Source organism: Pecten maximus, chromosome 1, assembly GCF_902652985.1.
Source record: "Pecten maximus chromosome 1, xPecMax1.1, whole genome shotgun sequence".
Taxonomy (NCBI): Eukaryota; Metazoa; Mollusca; class Bivalvia; order Pectinida; family Pectinidae; genus Pecten; species Pecten maximus.
This window is the reverse complement of record NC_047015.1, coordinates 43,062,175-43,081,791: the sequence shown is the minus strand read 5'-3', so window position 1 is coordinate 43,081,791 and position 19,617 is coordinate 43,062,175. Positions and strand designations below refer to the sequence as shown.

The window sequence follows — 19,617 nt, the reverse complement described above, 5'->3', positions numbered from 1 at the left end:
AGTCCAACATATTTGAAATTGGCCTCGTATTCAAATTTATATATAAGTAGGAAGTAATAACTGCAACATCCTCAATATTTACTTATATTTAATTATTTACTCTAACTGCCCGGCATACCTATAAGGTATCCAGACTCAACGCAAAGTACCACACTGAGAAAACCCACTGATTTCCAGCTGACGTTGGCTCCTTTCTCCTCCTTAAAATTTATATATCATAACAAAAGTTCTTGTAGTTGATAATGAGATGTTCACTGTGGTTGATTGTTTCAGGCAGACAATGATAAATAGAGTTTATATACAAAATTTTACAGCCATCCCTTTTCTGGGAAAAGGTCAAATAGTCAATATGGAATTATAAAAATAACTCAACACTATAAATTTACAAAAAACAAGCAAGAATTACATAATCGTATGATTAGTCAAATACAAGATTTTAGTTTAAAGATGAATTTGATCAAAACATGTTTTTGCAAGAGTGCATGAAGATGTAATATGTACGAGGGTACATCAATACATTTTGGGATTTTTTTTTTCATATTACCAGAGGTACTTACCAAGAAAGCATAGCAACTTATTGAAGATATAATTATCTATTGTTTGAATAACTGACCTAAACTTGATAGACTTAAGATAATGACCAATGAGATTAGTGTTATATCAGTACACTGTCCAGATCACAAGATGTATGTGATGTGATGGCCAGTTACAATACATAATTATCTTATTTTATATACACAAAATTCTAACTGCTAGCATTAAGTAATAACATTTATCCCTATAACAATCACTAAAATCAAATGACATTTACAAAAACAGTGACCTTGACCTTGACACAAAAACCCTGAAACTCTAACTTGATCTGTAGCTAATCATACTGAAGTTACATACCAACTTTCACCAACATACCCTGAAGCATGGCTAAGAAAAGTGCGGAAAACAGAGTGGAAGGACTGACAGATGGACGGATGGAGAGAAAGACAGAAGATGAGTAAACCTATTACTATTGAGTGCCCCCCCCCCCCCCCCCCCCCCTCCCCCCTGGTTTCACTGATAGGGGACTAATAAATAGTAACCTATAAAAAGATCATTTCTTCTTCATCAAATCACTGATGTTACATAGTGTACTAGGTATATCTACAGCAACTGTAGGATTTGCATTCATACGCAATCAACTGGATCTGCATCATAATGCAAGTATTATCCATGTTGCACTTGTAGTTACATAGATATGGTTAGAACAATTCTTATTGATGATTACCATATCAAATTATTGGATATTTTATGAATGTCATCATGGGGATGAACCCAATGAAAACAATGTATGGAAAGTGTATGTAAATTGAACCCAAGCCCCTGTGACTTTGAGTTGATTGATGCAGACAAGTCGATAATAGTCAAAGTATGAGAAGGTGACAATCAATTCAGAAAAAAAATCATCTTAACATGTTTGATACAAAATTACATCTAAAAAACAATCGAAGTGTATGCATGTTTCACGGATAGTCAGATTATAATCACAATCATTACACCTACAAATGGTGATAAAACGCCAAACCAAAAACCAAAGAGAGGGGAATTCAACAAAGAGACAAGCTGGTCAGAATTGTTTCTGTTATGTTCAATGTGCATAAAGGGAAGTAACTCTGCAAAAAACAGGATGATTTATGAAATTGTCTGATACACAACATGCTTTGAGAAAAAAAATACATCTGCTTTGATTGGATCATCTTATCATAAATCCTGAAAGATTTCTGCTATATCAATATGTCACTGAATGCAGTTTCAAACAGTTTTTTCTCTTTTTTTTTTTCTTTTTTTTTGCAAGAAACAGTCATGCAATCCGATGTTGGCAATGCATATATTCTCTTTCAGGCAAACTCAAAAGAAAATACTGTATGCTGTTTGCTTCAGAAGTTTGAAATATACATGTTATAACAAATGACATATATAATTGTCACCTATTATCTAAATTTGAAAATTTCAAAATGGATTGTCTTTTTTTTCCCCAGAAGATTTTATTGTATTTCAGCTTCATGAACAGAAAACTTTACCAGATTTTATATAAGTGATGGAATCCCAAACTGAATACTCCATCGATCATTCCATGGTCCATGGTTGTAGACATCCTTGTGAGCTAATCTTAGCTTCCTCTGATGAATATCAACATTGTCACTAAATCTTAAAATTACATAATGATATATATCATATACCCTACTTAGCAATTAAGCCTGCATCTTCGATATTCAGATATGTTATACATGTGGCCATTAATTTGAACAACCTTAACAACCCCTTCCTTTGAACTGACATCCCATACACATTTAATGCATGCATGTGTAGCAGAATTAGACTTGACTAAGTGACCGCCAGTGACTAGAGCTATAGAGCCCCACTCGATTTGCACTCTTCTCAGAAGAGAAGCCTTCTAAGAATTAGATCGCATTCCGTTATATGTAAATCGAGTAAACCGGGAGATTATAACCCAAAATAAACATTTTTTAAAGTTTTCTCAAACACTATGACACAAACACATGTATGTATGTGTCATATACAAAATATATCCTTCTCTAGTGAAACTCATCACTCGCAGTACACTTAAAATATGGTCGCCGCCATCTTGGAAGATAAATCCTCCAGCTTCGAGACGTAAAGAGGTAGATGATCTTCCAGAAGCAGAAGAGCTACAAATCGAGTGACCGGAAGATATATTTTAGAAGGAGAAGAGTAGAAATCTAGTGGGGCTCTGGTAGCTCAAATGGTTACACCATTCTTGGTTTAAATCCCAGTTGTAACTGTTTTCTCAACATTGTGAAGCTACAGATGTATGTAGACAGTACAGTGTACATGTATGTTAAAAAAATTAATAAGTCACATCATGCAATTAAAAAATAGGGAACCTACATGAACAGTGAATGCCAACTCTGCTACTTTAACAATCAAAGCTTATGTATGTACTTAATTAGCACACACTCAATAATACATACATGTATACATACTGTATAAAGTACTTACATGTATCAATATAAACATAGATTATACAACGTCATTTACATTTAAAATGTGAATGTTTAAACTCATAATTATCAGGAACAGTGCCAATCCGCCCCTACAGTGTGTTCTTATACTTCATTTAGCCAGCCTAATGATTGTCAGTAACGGGTCGTACTACAAGTAACAAACAAATAAAGCTTCTATTAAGCTTCACTCATGATCATGGTCATGATGTCTTGACACTGGTTCCAACTTGAAAATATTAATTCAAACGTGAAGTGGTGTCAAACTCGTGTTGACAGCTGTTTAACCTTGAAAGTAATGACAACGTTCACACTATCAGCAGTATCAATACTTACCCGTACATGCATTGACACAATCATCAGTCTCGCTCTCTGACAGATGCAGGTAGCACGCATCACGTGTGAAGGGGACTCCAACCGTCACGTGATGTAAACAGGAAGTTATAATAAGTCTAGGAAAAAACACGAAAGGTCTCGAAAATCTATTTTGAACTCCTCTATGGTTTTGATCACAAGACATATCAGTCCAGAAATGTTTGCAAATGTCATTTTCACAGTTTTTCTCGGTATAAGTACATTAATATACCCAGCACAACCTAGGAACGTCCTGCTAATACTTGGTAAGTTGCCATTCTGTCCTGTGTTTTCTAAAAACGTACCTGTATAGGCTAGGATGTCACTAGTTATCGTCAAAATCGATATCCGGTTCTTGATGTTTTTCATCAGGTTTCAGTTTCACTTTGACTTCCCAGATTATCATAAGTATATGAATTAATAAATCAGTCAACAGTGTGTCCATTCGTTGCCTTTAGTATTTACATAGTGTTCATACAGTTGAAAAAGGTAAGTAATTTGTAAGTAACTTAAAAGAAACAAAGCAATTCTATAAAATCTGCATTTTTTGTAAGATTGAAGAATAACTGCCATGGATTTGGTCCAAACGGTGTGAAACATATTTTAAAAGCTTGGATTGGAGGGTCAGTGAGACTGTGAATAAACATTTGGGGAGGGGGTTGTACATATGTATAAGTTAAGGGTATAGGCCACCTTACTAGCTCAGATTACTAAATATTAATTTCCCTTAAACCACTTCAAGGGAAAGCTATGGAGATTGAAAGGCTTCCTTTGAGCAAATGAACCCTGGGTTTTGGTGCGAAGACTTTGTGAAGGAGGGAGTAGTGTAAAAATTGAGAGTATAATGTCACCTTATTAGCTCAGGCTAGTGATAATTTCCGTTTAACCTAGTGGTAATTAAGATGTTTCAACACATATTTTGCCTTGAGTTGCCTTGAGAGGAAAGGGTCGCTAGTTCAAGCCCCACCACAGGCAGGCTATTTTTGATTACTCCTTCCTATTACACATGAACAGCTGTGCATGTATTTGATATTTTTATGCCCCTGCCATGAAATGACGTCCCGTTCCGTCCCCATTGTATGTAACTAGCTAATATCAGGAACTGCTGAGGCGATCCTCACCAAACTGTGTTTTAGAGTGTCAAGTGGGAATGGGACATTGATGTCTTACAGACATTTTCTAGTTATTCATTCTGTTTTAGGGGATGATGCTGGATTTGAAACACAGGTGTACAACAATGACATTTGTAAGACACCAAACCTGAACAAGTTAGCACAGAGGAGCTTGGTTTTCAACAATGCATTTACATCAGTGAGCAGTTGTTCCCCTAGCAGGTATATTGCACATTAAATTTTGTACATGATGTTATTGTATCATACATATTATTAGACATCAAAGTATCTGGTGTTATTTAAATCCTACTCGAGAGGTTAATTATCACCTGATGTTTGTGTCTGAAACCTATCTCATATTTTATAAAACCTTGTTATTAATTCTTTAATTGTAATCAATATTCAGTTTTCACACAATTAGGTATGATGGTTCCAATACCAGGCTAGCAGGAATTCTCCTTTAGTCTTCGGGTAGGATATCCACTCTCACAACATTCAGGTTGATTCTAGTTATCATGTGTAAATAGCCTTATATGATGTTTCCAGGTCAGTTGTGTTGTCAGGGTTACCACAGCACCAAAATGGAATGTATGGACTGTTCAATGGCTACCACCACTTTCAGTCATTTGAAGAGGTCACAAGTCTACCATCGCTGCTGAAGGGGGCAGGTGTCCGAACAGGTAAGACAAATAGGACAGGAATCCTCAGGGGGCAGGTGTCCGAACAGGTAAGACAAATAGGGGGCAGGGGTCCGAACAGGTAAGACATATAGGACAGGAATCCTCAGGGGGCAGGTGTCCGAACAGGTAAGACAAATAGGGGGCAGGTGTCCGAACAGGTAAGATATATAGGACAGGAATCGTCAGGGGGCAGGTGTCCGAACAGGTAAGACATATAGGACAGGAATCGTCAGGGGGCAGGTGTCCGAACAGGTAAGACAAATAGGACAGGAATCCTCAGGGGGCAGGTGTCCGAACAGGTAAGACAAATAGGGGGCAGGTGTCCGAACAGGTAAGACATATAGGACAGGAATCCTCAGGGGGCAGGTGTCCGAACAGGTAAGACATATAGGGGGCAGGTGTCCGAACAGGTAAGACATATAGGACAGGAATCGTCAGGGGGCAGGTGTCCGAACAGGTAAGACATATAGGACAGGAATCGTCAGGGGGCAGGTGTCCGAACAGGTAAGACAAATAGGACAGGAATCGTAAGACATGTGTCAAAAAAGGTAAGACATCAGCTAAGAGACAGGTGTCAGAATAGGTAGATCAGGAGACAGGTGTCCGAACAGGTAGATCAGGAGACAGGTGTCAGAACAGGTAGATCAGGAGACAGATGTCAAAAATGGTAAGACATCTAGGAGGCAGTGTCGGAATAGGTAGATCAGGAGACAGGTGTCAGAATATGTAGATCAGGAGACAGGTGTCAGAATAGGTAGATCAGGATATAGGTGTCAGAAAATGCAGATCAAGAGACCGTGTCCGAATACATAAATGTAGGTGGATCAGGAGACAGGTGTCAGAAAAGGTAGATCGAGAGACTGGTGTCAAAAAAGAAGGACCGCTAGGAGACAGTGTCAGAATAATTAGATCAGGAGACGGATGTCAGAATAGGTAGATCGGAAGACAGGTGTCAGAATATGTAGATCAGGAGACAGGTGTCAGAACAGGTAGATCAGGAGACAGGTGTCAGAAAAGGTAGATCAGGAGACAGGTGTCAGAATAGGTAGATCAGGAGACAGGTGTCAAAAAAAAGTAGATCAGGAGACAGGTGTCAGAATATGTAGATCAGGAGACAGGTGTCAGAATAGGTAGATCAGGAGACAGGTGTCAGAATAGGTAGATCAGGAGACAGGTGTCAGAACAGGTAGATCAGGAGACAGGTGTCAGAATAGGTAGATCAGGAGACAGGTGTCAGAATAGGTAGATCAGGAGACAGGTGTCAGAACAGGTAAGAAAGGAGACAGGAATCATGAGACAGGTGTCAGAACAGGTAAGACAAGAGACAGGTGTCAGTACAAAAATGATTATAGACAAATGTCAAAACACAGCCACCTCAGTATTACTTGCTTTTGATATAGAACAATATTGACATTTGTTATAATTGACAGGTATCATTGGTAAGAAGAATATTGGGCCAGAGTCGGTATACCCATTTGATTACTCTGTCACTGAACTTGATGGCCACAGTATTCTACAAACAGGAAGAAATATCACCTTTATTCGACAACATGTCCGTGAATTCCTGCAGCAGAATTCTTCCAGGTGAAAGTTTCCTTATATAACAAACAAATATCATAAAATGAAAATTACCTGAATTTCCTTGCTCTATTTAATCTATATGTATACTGTATAACTGGTTATTGATGGAGGTTCTGTGATTAATCAGGGTCAAGGTCATCATTACTATTGAAAGCAATTTAAGTCACACACTGTCATGATTTCTGATTTTGTTGAACATTAGAGAAATATAGAGTATTAATTCATTTTAGTTTGATTTTCAGATTTTTAGTGTCAAGCTCAAAATCTGTTTTGTTTACATAAATGCCTGTCTCCTTTTGATCAGGTGGTTTAAGTGGGAGGGAGGGGATTTGTATCAATTTTGATGCTTTGTTTCCCATTAATTTTTTATAAATTAACTAATCCAAAATCTATATATTCCAGTCCATTTTTTCTGTATGTGGCATTCCATGATCCCCATCGATGTGGCCACACTCATCCCCAGTACGGACAGTTCTGTGAGAAGTTTGGCGCTGATGGGACTATGCCCGATTGGAAGCCTGTAATATTTGACCCAGCATCTGTGGTAGTTCCCTATTTTGTGCAGGACACTCCGGCGGCCAGACTGGACATAGCTGCCCAGTATACCACTATCAATCGTATGGACCAAGGTAAACAATGAGGATAGTCATAGAATAATACTTTATCAGTTAAGACTCCATGATTATAGGACAACAGCACATCTGTTAAAACTCCATATATACAACATAGCAGAATATGAGTTACAACAGGTATAAGTTATAATGTCCATGAAAAAAAGTACTGTACATATATTCCAAACATATCATTCTTTGTTTCTATGTTGTACTTTAAGGTATAGGCCTTATACTGAAGGAGCTGGAGTTAGCAGGCCACGCAGATGACACCCTGGTCATGTACTCCTCTGACAACGGCATTCCTTTCCCAAATGGCCGTACCAACTTGTACGACTCCGGTTTGGCTGAACCGTTCATCTTGTCTTCACCGTACCATAGCAAGCGCTGGGGACAGGTGGGTGAACAATTTTAAACATTTCTCCTGCAGACTAAATAATTTCACTAATTGGGGGCAATCGGGAGATTTTAATTGAAATATTTTTTTTTTGTATGGATACATTTGAAAATAATTTTGTGATTTCAGAGAAGTGATGCTATGTTGAGTCATGTGGACATTCTGCCGACAGTGCTTGACTGGTTTGGTGTCAAATATCCTCACTACAAGATCCTCAGAAATCATGTGACCTTAACCGGAAAATCTTTACTTCCGTTGCTAGAGGAAGAACCAAAGGAATCATGGGATACTGTGTACGCCAGCCATAGTCTTCATGAGGTAACAATGTATTACCCAATGAGGGTGGTGAGAAACAAACAATATAAACTCATCCAGAACATTAACTTTCAAATGCCGTTTTCAATAGATCAAGATTTTTTCATTTCAAGAACATTCCAGGACCTACTGAACAGAACACGGCGAGGAGAAGACACACACTGGTATAAAACTCTTCATAACTATTACTACAGAGACCAGTGGGAGCTTTTTAACATAGTGAATGACCCGAAAGAACTCCAAAATCTAGCTTATGATCCAAGTCACGCAAAGGTTTATCATCAGCTGCAGCACCAGTTAAATATGTGGCAGAATATAACCTTTGACCCCTGGATCTGTTCGCCCTCTGGTGTTTTACAGGACACTGGGCCACACAAGTACCACCCACAGTGTTACAGTATGTACAATGGACTATGATGAGAAGTAATGTATATACAATGGACTAAAAAATATAGGTGGGTCGTGTGATGGACTTGCCTTTCATTATGAGGGCTGGAATTCATTTCCTTTATAGATATGAAATGTTACCCAATCTTTTGCATGAACGCCATGCATTTTCCTCCCATATAAAGACCTGCATGCTACAGTACCAACCAGCCAACAACAATACCAGTAACACATGATCATGGAGCCTGTCTTAATTGGTGTAAATCAAATAGTATTTATCAATTATTTGAAAGGTCATGTTAAAAGGTCAAGATGTTAGAAATTAAACTTTTAGCAAGCCTTTTCCCATACTTCTGTATGTAACATCAAATGTATGTAACATCAAATGTACATGAACTAGAAAACGATGTTTGTCTGCACACTGGTAAACCTATATGAAGTTAAATTTGAATACAGGCAAGAGGTGAAAGTCGACAATTGATGCATGCCATCAACAAAGTATTGCTATGAATATTTCAATATCTAGGTGAGTGAATAAAGGTTCTATGGACGTCTTGTTTTACATTGTATTGAGTGGTACAGGCCTCCTGAACCTCTTGTTAGCCCACCTGGTCCGAAGAACCGATGTGCAGCATCCCTAGTCCGTCCGTCCACTTTACACTACTGGTCATAAACCACTGAGCAGTTTTCAACCAAATTTGTTGTGGAGCACCCTTGGGTGAAGAATAAGCAGTTTTGTATAAAGGAGGGGCCTGAAGGGCTAAACAGGGGAAATGTGCACTAAATTGGTTGAAATCCTTCTTCTGTATGAATGAAAGCATTTGGTCTGAAGTATCCTTGGGTGAAGGGGAACCAATTTTGTATAAATGGTAATACAAAATTGGTTCCCCTGCAGGGTTGGGGCCAAATATGGGAAATAAAGCAAACACTTCAAAATTCTTCTAATGTAGAAATGTAGAGTGTTTCCAATACTCACTGCCATATCCAGTTGAGTGCTTCTGGTCCTCTTGTTCTACATCCAACACCATGCTAGATCTGGTGTATCAGATAATATATACAGGCCCTCTGAGCCCCTTGTTTTATATCCACATACATGTTACTGTATACAGGCCATCCAAGCATCTTGTGTATCTATATTATAGATCTGGTGAAGCAAGTAAATAAACATGCTCTTCAGGCATTTGGTTTTTATTCACCAACATGTACATGTTAAATCTGGTATATCATGTAAGTGATACAGGCCCTCTAAGCCTTGTTTTTTTTATCCTCTTTTTATCCACTTTAGATCTGGTGTATCTTGTGATCTGATTTCTCTTATATTCCCACCCTCATTAGATCAAATGTCCTGGGATTAAAAATGATTATTTTGATATGTACATGTACGTGCTTTGTAAATGGGAATTGAACCTCTTAAATTACTAAGAAACTTGATACAAGTCTGATCAGTTATGTACTGACAAAATAGCAATAGATATTTTAACGTTCATATTTATTTTCATTTTTATACAGTTTACATACCAATGCAAATTCCATACATGTGTTTCAATATTTATGTACATATACATGTATATATATATATTTGATATTATTAATAAAAATTTGCAAAGAGCTACCTACTTTGTTTTATCTTTTAACTAAAATAAATCAAATGAATTCATCAAATATGTAAATAAAACATAATGTTTTCAATTCGACATCAATAGTTGACTTGATTAATAATGAAATAATGTACTTCATACACACTGATGACAATAAAAATCATAGATGTGATTAACAGTGTATATACCTCAGTAAGGATGAGTCATTCACCATCAGGAAATGGCAGTGTATAATACAAACTCAAATTCATTAAAGTATCATTTTCAAAGTTTTCAGTACATACATTTTTGGTAAGGTTAATTGGTGAATTTGTGTATGTCAGTATTTCTAAAAATAATTGAAGTATTTATCAGATACCTGCTTACTAGTATATGAACTTCATCTAAACATCAAATTTGAAAATAGCTGGTACGATTATAAGAGCACATGAACCGAACCCTAAAGAGAGTTCCTGGCTACAATACAAATGTGTCAAAGAACTACAGGACACTTGTATTTTACTAATATTGTTTAGTCTGTCTATACTCAGTCCAAGTTTTCGAGATTGAACATTTATCTTGGAGGACAAATATCTTACAAAGTTATAACAATATTGTATTTATTTAATAAAAAAAAATAGCATACCAATATCTCCGGTCTCGTACAACATTCGTTACAGATATACACATCTGGTTATCTCTCATGTTCTACATATGATGTTCTATAAAGACATGTAATAATACTGACTGCCAGTGACTTATTATGTGTTATATTGTTTTCTGAATAAATTTAAATATTATCATATACATTTGTATTGTAAGTGGTGAGACATTGTATGTGGTGTTGTTATAGTGTATTGGTTCTTCTCTAAAGAAAAATATCTGTAAAGAAAGAAAGGTGGTGTGTAAAAGTACTGGCCAAATTACATAAAGAAGTATAACACTGAAACTTACTGATCTGATAATATATGTATGAGCGACTGGCATTTTCATTAAGACCTGCCATCAATTTGTAATACATGTACATGTATGATATGAAAATTTTGTATTTGATTTTTATACAACATTAAATCATAATTTGTCTGGATTAATTTCTCCATTGTGATTAATTGATAACAGACTTAAAGTGACCAAAACAAGGTAACTATATAGTACTAGTGTTGTAATAAATACTGTAAAGAAGAACTGGAGACATTTTCAAGAACGATTAGTTACAAATGTGTAGTAGAAAAGTTTATACAATTATTTTAAAATATGACTACTTTGACTAAGTATTATTAAATATGAAAAGCTCTCATTACTCTACAGTCATAATCATTCATTATATCACAGCCTTATGTCAGATCTATACACGGACGGTCAAAGACATTTACAAGTCTACCACATGTGTACCTTGAACACACAGACATAATATAGAACATACATTGCTTTAATATACTAGTATAGAGCTGTCTTCGTTGTTTCACATTTCAACTTGATGCCATTTGATGAATCACACTGCATCCAAGTCATTTTTGTCTTTCACAAGAAAACTGCCATACAATTCACAACTATCTCACAAATATCGAAACTATTTGTTTGTCAAGTTTTTCATCCCATGAACGGCATGGGTCATTTTGAGGTGGGGTCTTGTAGTAGCTGGTGGCTACCTCACTAACAACATACAGGAGGCTTGTCACATAATATTATGAGCAATTAGGATAGCATGTTATGGAACTCCCTAATGTTGTTTGCAACTGAACTAAGAAAGCACCTAGTTCTCTACCCATCATGGGAGTATTTTGATGAAAAACAACAGGCTATTATAGTATGTTTAGTCCCAAACATCAGAGATCCACCAAAATGGGCTTAGGCACTACCTCATTGTACTCTATCAATGTGCGCAAGTCAAAGATAGTATATAAGACATTTTCCACATGGCCACTGAAAGATCTCCTTGATAACTGTAATGTTAACTAGACTGGTCAGTGAGGAGGTACTTTGTTGACATAGTTCATTATAGCGTTTTGTAACACTTGTGCTCGTTGGCTCTCCTCCTCCCGTATTCCGTTCAGTTCTGCCTCTCTTGATTTCAATCTCCTTTTCAGATCCTCCGTCTCTAAATCCTTTTCCTCCAGTAACTGTCGGTGTCTAAGAAGTTGTTCTGAAAGTAGATATTGAAGTTTTAGCAACAAAATCCTTCAAACACTTGTTCTAACAGTAAATTGAATTGTACTTTCACGACTGTAATGTGTAAGGTAACAATAAAATTTACTGAATTTATCTTAGATCAGTTAACCATTAACTTCTGAAGCAGTCTATATTTCTCTTGGTCAAGGTGCTCGAATCTGACCTTTTCTTTTAAAGAAACTTTACGTACAGGTAAGGCCTCATTAATTGTAATTTCTTAGTAAAATGGACATCAGTTTAATAAAGATTGATGTGGGACCTAATTTTAGAACCAGTGTGCAACACACCACCTTCCCAAAATACAGAAACTTGACAAACACATGTGAAATAGGAAGCCATAGATGGTATAGAAATTGTTTGTAGCTTGATCATTTTAAAATATTCTACCATCTTGCAACCTTGTATTTACATCATTAATGACCTAAACAATTTAATTTTCTTTATACATATTAAACATCAGTATTCCTGATTCGACCTCAACTCCTACCTGACATCTTTCTATCAGCCTCCCCAAGTTGTTCCCGAAGTTCAGCCTGGATTTTCCTCTCCCCATCAAGCTTGGTGATTGTCTGATTTAGGTCGATCTTCACCTTGCCCACTTCAGATAGTGTCATACTGTTCTTATCAGACAGCTCCTGTGGATTGGAGAACATATCAAGTTTTATTTCTTTGTATATCTAGTACCCTGCTACAGTGACAGGAGAGGATTCTTAGTAAAATGTGATTCTCTCATCCTCTAAATGTTGATATGTATATACATTGAAATCTCATCAACATAGACTATAGTCAATCAGACTACAGAGTTCCAGAATACTCATATACAGGACATGGAAGACACTTTAAGATATGATAAAATGGCTGACCTGGTGAAGCTCTTCAACACGCCTCTTCATTAGTTCCAGCTCCATGGTGAGTGAGCTGTTCTTGGACTGTAGTTCTGACGCCTGACCTGACATCTGGTTACACCGAGACTGGAGCTCATCCTTCAGGTGCATCTCCAGCTTCAGTTTCTCCTCCACATGTTGCTGACGCAGCTCCTTCAATTACAGAATCAACATAGGTTTTCATCAATGTATAGTTCATACAGAGTTCCCTCCCTTCCCATGAAAATCTTTTATTAGAATATGATAAGCCATTGACTTATTCTGTGGTATATCAAGATAACTATGAGCTACATTTGTATATTGATGCTACTGTTTCATAATAACTGTCTTTTTTTAATTCCAAAAGAGGTCCAATTGTTCGTTATTACCCCAATTACATATTCAATAATTGGCATCTGTTTACATAATTCTGTGTGTTGGTATAATTTGAAATATCATACCTCCTCACTCATGAGTTTCTGTTTAGCGAGACTGAGCTGTTCTTCGTGATGAAGTTTGTTGTTCATGTTTGCATTTTTATGTTTACTGATTTCCTCCTCTAACGACAGTCGTGTCATCTCCAGCTTCTGAATCCTCTCACGCAGGGCACTCTCCGTCTCCTCAGCTTCTTGTCGTACTCGCGCTACCTACAAAAGTAAACATCATCAATGTCATCTCCCACATTCTGATAAGTACAATACCTACAGACTTAAGTAGTGCTGAAATATTAATAAAGTAAATACAAAATTCATCATTGAGGAATAAATTCATAAAATATCTTAATAAATTTATATCGGCCTGGAGTTCAAACCATATTTCATGTTGTTTTCTCCAGCATATTGACACTTGATAAACTCTCCCTAAATTTTTATACACTCCAGCCTTCTTTGGGTTCCATGTCCTCAATCAGACAACACTGTAGAGAGGTCATAATTATTTCACACATACTTAATTTGGATAGATGAACGATTTTTTCACCATTTCTGATTATCAATTGTACAAAATTCAAACAGATTTGAAAAAATCATTATAAGGACATATCTGATATGAAAACATGCTCTTCTGACAGTATACCTCCTTTTGTCTGATCTGCTCTGCATCTCTCAAGTCATCTTTATGTCTTATTCGTTCCTGTTGAAGTCGTTCTGTAAAACATTACCAACATACTCAAATATTATAAAAAAGTTACAAAAAAAAGTTACAAAAAAAGTCATCAAATCAATGAAATGATTCCCATAAAGGTGCAATCAAAAGAACACAATGGAAAATCAAAATACCTACAAATGTGATGATGTTTTTTTCTATATCTCAGAAACCATGACAGTACCATAAATCTATGTCAGTATCTTCTTTATATTATTCCAAGTGCAGAAATATGGGACCATACAAAATCACAAAAAATCTGGGTCACTGATCATCAATGTTTTACTAATACTGTAATGGTCAGGAAGCTCAGTACTAAACTGGTTAAGAAGTTGGGCAGCATTAACTAGACAATCTTCCATCCACAGACCTTGTACAAAAATGTCCTTGTAACTAAAGGTACAAAACTTTACTTGTAACTGGAGGTACAAAAAGTTCTTTCAAAATAGAGACATATCATTGCAGCATATCTACATACTTCCATGACAAATGTGATTTTTTTTCTTCTTCATTGTTTTATTATACTATCAATATGTAATATTTACCATCAAAATGTGTTCCTTTAAGTTTTATTTCAGCCGATAAGTGTGTGGTCTGTTCTCTCAACTCAAATATTTGGTCCTGCTGTAGTCGACATTTCCTTTCTGCATCCTCCAACTAAAATAAAGTCGTGGGAGATTTATAAATACAAATATTTTCACTGTCTGGACACTTCACTCTGCAAACAAACAATCCTACTTTCATTGTTTGGACACTTCACTCAGCAAACAAACAATTCTACTTTCACTTTCTCGACACTTCACTCTGCAAACAAACAATCCTACTTTCACTTTCTGGACACTTCATCTAACACTCTCACTCTCTTGACTTTCACGATTAGGAAATCAATGGTATTTCCTGTTTTATTTGTGACTTGTTTATATTTAAAGTTTATAATAAAAGTGTAAACAATTAAATATTTACCTTTGTCTCCAACTGGATATTTTTGTCATGTGCTACTGACACTTCTTTGTATAGTTTTGCCTCAGTTACTGCACGATCCTGAAACAATCAAATATCAGTCATTCATTGGGTGGCCGGGTGGCACAGTGATAATACACTCGCCTTCCACCTAGGTGACCTAGGTTCAATTCCCCAATTGTATGGGAGAAGGTATGAGTGTAATCTGCCTGACCATGTGGGATCTCTATGGTTAATCCGATTTCCTTCCAAAGTAACACCTCTTGGACAAAGAGAATTTAATAGTTAAAAGATGACATAACCAGCTTTGCAATTGTCGTAAAATAATTATAGTTTATATTTTATATACATACCTCCTGGTATCTGCGTAGATCCTCCTGATGGCCGCCCACCTTGTTGGACAACTCCTGTTTTAGCTTGGTGATGAGCATCGAGTAATCATTACATTTCTGCTCTGTGAGGGCGAGTTCTGACTCTGTCATAGCAAGTCTGAAATCAACAGAGAAGCGCCATGATACAAGGTTTAAGTGACAACATTCTGATTCTGATAAACACATTTATAGAAAAACATATTCATAGAAATAAAAACAATTTACATACAAAAAAATTATCTGGTTCAATATGATGGAAAGCCTCCATACAATATAGGTAATAGAGCTGGTAATCCAAACTGCTGACAGAGTAACAGACACTCATTCCAAGCCCAAACTCATATATCTATTATTATAGGTATAAATAACAGGTATATGGACCACAAGTGGGGAATTTTTGTTAAGTTCCTATGAATACAGTGGTAGAGTATGAAAGGATGTTCTTTTTCAGGCAAACTAATGGAATATTAAATTGACATTTTCAGCCAGAGTAATCAATGTAAAATTATTAAATAGAGTGTATTTTTTTTAGAGTATGGTATACATTATATAGGTAAGATACAGAATATCAATTATGAGTTAAGTATAGTAATTGTAAAATCATTTTTGATGTAGCTCAATTTGTCGATTGAAGTACCAGAATATTAATTCATTAATTATAATCATATTTACAAGTAGGTGTAAATAAAACATGATAATTGTAAGTACCCGGGTATATAAACAGTAGAATATTATCAGTTTAAAAGTGCTACTTCAGTAAATTATACCCTTTTTTATCAAGTGAAAGTAGAATAGCAGGGGAAGTATAGCAAAATTGTAAAATTAGAAGTATGCTATATGTGAAAGTATATTATAAATGGAAGTATGGGATAAGTGAACATATATATACAATATACATGTATAGTGGTTTATTTTGTTTAACGTCCTATTAACAGCTAAGGTCATTTAAGGACGGCCTCCTGTGCGTGCGACATGCATGCGTGTTGTGAGTGCGTATGTGTGTTTTGGGAGGCTGCGGTTTGACATGTATAGTGAAAGGATAGTATAATACAATACACTACTGTACAGTAAGGTCAAAGTATAGTATCAGTGGAAGTGTGGTATATTTTAGTACTTACTTAGAAGCTACAGAGTTAAAGGAAGACTTCCTCTCTTCCAGAGCTCCTTGTAGATTGGTGATTTTATCAGTAGCTGACCTGTTTAACAAAACCAATTAACTTTACAAATATAGCATAGATCATTTCTAATATTTTAAATCATGATTTCAATATGTTTTACCTTGTGTGGGTTTTTCTCATTAACATAAGAATTTTATATATTTCGGTCACCTCATCAATATATAGTATACACCTCTGTTTAGTGTTAAACACCAAATAGACATGCTGTGTACTTGTTTCAGTCATCACAAACCTACTGGTAATCTAAACCCAATATATATGTAAAAGAAACTAATTTACAAAATATATAAATTCTTAATAATTTGTTAGATACATTTTAGTTTCTTTTATATATCTGTATACAGTACAAACAACGTACATGTACTATGTAACCAGCTGAGAATTTTTCCATTTTTACGGTTTTCCACTTATATACTACATTTATTGTTATGAGAACACAAATTAATGTACAAAATAACAAATTTCATAAATATCCATACTTGTACTGGTCTATTGAGGCAATCTGGTTTGATTTATAGAATAGGTAGGCATGCACTGGTAGGCTGTTTACTGGTATGTAACCTACCAGAGTAACTGGGTATCATTTTTGTTTTACCTTTTGGATCGGCGCAGCAGTTCTTCTTGTTTGTCTATGGTATCCATAAGGTCACCCATCTGAGACAACAAGGGGAAAAAAGAGGATTTGGGGTTTATGAAATTGAACAAATTTGATTCAAAATAATTTCTAATAATAACAGATGGTAAGCTACATGAACAACGCATTTTTTCTTTCCCCTCGAAAAAACATCATGTTTTTCATGGTGGATTTGTCGCATTTTTCCTAAAACAATTACATGTAACTATTTTAGTATGTGCTTTTACATAAGTTATTCTCCAAGATCAAATGTTATTGGGTCATACATTTACCTGTATTAACTTGCGATAATGTTATCTTTAATGCCTTGTACATGTTTTTACCTGTATTAACTTGCGATAATGTTGTCTTTAATACCTGGTACATGTTTTTACCTGCCTAAAGATGGCTGTTTTCCTACCTGTAACGACTTATCATGCTCCATCTGTTTCATGTGTTTAGACATGAGTGTAATCTTCTTACTGTACTCTCCTGTTACTAGGGCACGGTCCTCGTTCTGACTAATGGCCGTCTCTGTAACACAACACACTTGGAATATCAGTAATTAACCTAGAATGTTGATAGGAAAATGAAGAAACCAAAGAAAATATCAGAGTTGTAAAATCTGTAAAATCAGGAAAAAGCAGATCATTTTGTTTGATCTTCAGATTCTATAATTTCTTTAACTGCACTACTCCTTTTTTAAGTGATTTTATTATGATCTGTTAGCTGTAAATGACCTCATCCTGTCACTGTTCTGACCTGGAGTGGTACCTTACCAATAGACTTTAAGATATCCACAGGAATATTGTTGCCGGCTAGCTCCATCCTACATAATGTTTTGTTGGTCTGTAACATTTCCAGTAGAGCACGACCTCCCAGCAGTCCGATACTGTTCCATCGTAAATCTGAATCACAAATTTACACTAATTGATAAACTACACATATAACAAATTAAGTACAGCTTGTGTAATTCAAAACAGATTTTAAAATAATAATATATAATGAAATAGCCAATCAAATCACTAGGTCGAGTATGGTATTTATAACATGCCTTAACATACAGTAGTTATTCAGTTGTGTATATACATGTATTTAATTGAACACACTCCATTTTATAAATCTGTAAAGAATCTGTTGATGGTCAAAGTCCAGAGACAAAAAATAATCGTTTGTACACAAATCATTGAAATAAAATTAATACTGACCTCAAGAAATTAAAGTAAACTGACAAGTTCCTGCTTGATTATTACATAAAATTCCAACTAGATAATAAATTTACAAAATTACACAGAAATACATACACATAGGTCATGTGACCTTACCTAGAGATCTCAGTGTACTGTTCCTCTTGAGTCCCGCAGCCAGTTCTGCAGCTCCGTCGTGGTTGATCTGGTTGTTCCTAATGTCTAGAGCCTGGAGACAATCATTGGAACCTACTCCCTCACAAAACAGAGCAAAGGAGTCATCCAACATCCCCAGAGCATTCCATTCCAGACACAAGCTGTGTACAGAAAACAACACTTGACCAGTTAATTAGTCAAACATACAATAAACACTGTATACTACATGACATCTAACATCATGTGCAATGTTATCATGTACAGTTATCTAATTCAATTATAAAAGTTTGGACTGTACCAAGTTCACCTATACTTCGACCAATGCACCATTTTAATGTGGGAAGAAGAAGGCGTTGTAGTCATTGTCCATACCTAAGAAGAGTATGATTATGTCGTAACATCTTTCCCAGGAAGTCCACACCTGTTCCTCGGATGTTGTTTCCCTAGAATGTAAAGGAAGTAGTTACATGTTTTGGGTACTAGATAAGTATGACTTTATGAGCTAGTTAAACAATTCTTGTCCATATTCCCTTGAAAGGAGTGTGTGTGATAAATGAATAACTACAGTGTATATCTGATAGTGAAAATCTACACTAAGGGCGTCCAGTTGACCCTTAGTTTTTAGCAATATTAGAAGTCAAATATCTAATTCTCAGAAATCTGAAGGGTCGATAAATATGGCAATATAGACAAGTTCCTTCCATCCCAAGGGTCAAATCTGACGATGGAAGTCAAAAACATACTCTCAAGGGTCTACTGAATGCCCTGTATATCCATACTGTCAAGGGTCTACTGAATGACCTGTATACCTATACTGTCAAGGGTCTACTGAATGCCCTGTATACCTATACTGTCAAGGGTCTACTGAATGTCCTGTATACCTATACTGTCAAGGGTCTACTGAATGTCCTGTATACCTATACTGTCAAGGGTCTACTGAGGCTGT

The 19,617-nt window shown here is 36.0% G+C and overlaps 3 protein-coding genes across 4 annotated transcripts in view; 1 reads left to right on the top strand and 2 right to left on the bottom strand.

Annotated features, from left to right (window-relative positions):
- LOC117334407 (sodium-independent sulfate anion transporter-like) overlaps window positions 1–3,462 on the bottom strand; it is a 52,552-nt gene extending 49,090 nt beyond the window's left edge. Inside the window, exon 1 of the mRNA XM_033894010.1 lies at window positions 3,354–3,462. The gene's annotated coding sequence lies outside the window, so the exon portion shown is untranslated. The remainder of the gene's footprint in view (window positions 1–3,353) is intronic.
- Window positions 3,463–3,488: 26 nt separating this feature from the next.
- LOC117334419 (N-sulphoglucosamine sulphohydrolase-like) lies at window positions 3,489–9,321 on the top strand. 2 transcript variants are annotated; one of them, XM_033894031.1, is made up of 7 exons: window positions 3,489–3,637; window positions 4,573–4,705; window positions 5,030–5,163; window positions 6,594–6,747; window positions 7,147–7,373; window positions 7,577–7,752; window positions 7,882–9,321. In XM_033894031.1, exons 1-7 carry the CDS (start codon window positions 3,517–3,519, stop codon window positions 8,482–8,484), a joined length of 1,548 nt encoding a protein of 515 aa, XP_033749922.1. In that variant the 5' UTR covers window positions 3,489–3,516; the 3' UTR covers window positions 8,485–9,321. The 2 variants fall into 2 exon arrangements, with proteins under 2 accessions (XP_033749922.1, XP_033749932.1); XM_033894041.1 differs by lacking the exon at window positions 3,489–3,637 and adding an exon at window positions 3,711–3,860.
- A 385-nt stretch (window positions 9,322–9,706) lies between these two features.
- LOC117334334 (leucine-rich repeat-containing protein 45-like) lies at window positions 9,707–19,114 on the bottom strand (the record flags this gene model as incomplete). The annotated part of the gene is given in 14 exon segments (XM_033893891.1): window positions 9,707–12,174; window positions 12,688–12,835; window positions 13,064–13,237; window positions 13,525–13,710; window positions 14,138–14,208; window positions 14,752–14,863; window positions 15,170–15,247; window positions 15,520–15,655; window positions 16,656–16,733; window positions 17,311–17,369; window positions 17,750–17,862; window positions 18,108–18,236; window positions 18,654–18,832; window positions 19,044–19,114. Coding segments are annotated over 14 exon segments (1,713 nt in total), but the record flags the coding sequence as incomplete, so codon positions are not given.
- Window positions 19,115–19,617: the final 503 nt, after the last annotated feature.

What these genes read in the sequence shown, in the direction of transcription:
- LOC117334419 (XM_033894031.1), top strand. Translation starts at nt 3,517, where the DNA reads ATGGTTTTGATCACAAGACATATCAGTCCAGAAATGTTTGCAAATGTC. An exon ending in AGCAGTTGTTCCCCTAGCAG is followed by an intron (nt 4,706 to 5,029) that starts GTATATTGCACA and finishes TGATGTTTCCAG; the next exon opens with GTCAGTTGTGTTGTCAGGGT. An exon ending in TATCAATCGTATGGACCAAG is followed by an intron (nt 7,374 to 7,576) that starts GTAAACAATGAG and finishes TTGTACTTTAAG; the next exon opens with GTATAGGCCTTATACTGAAG.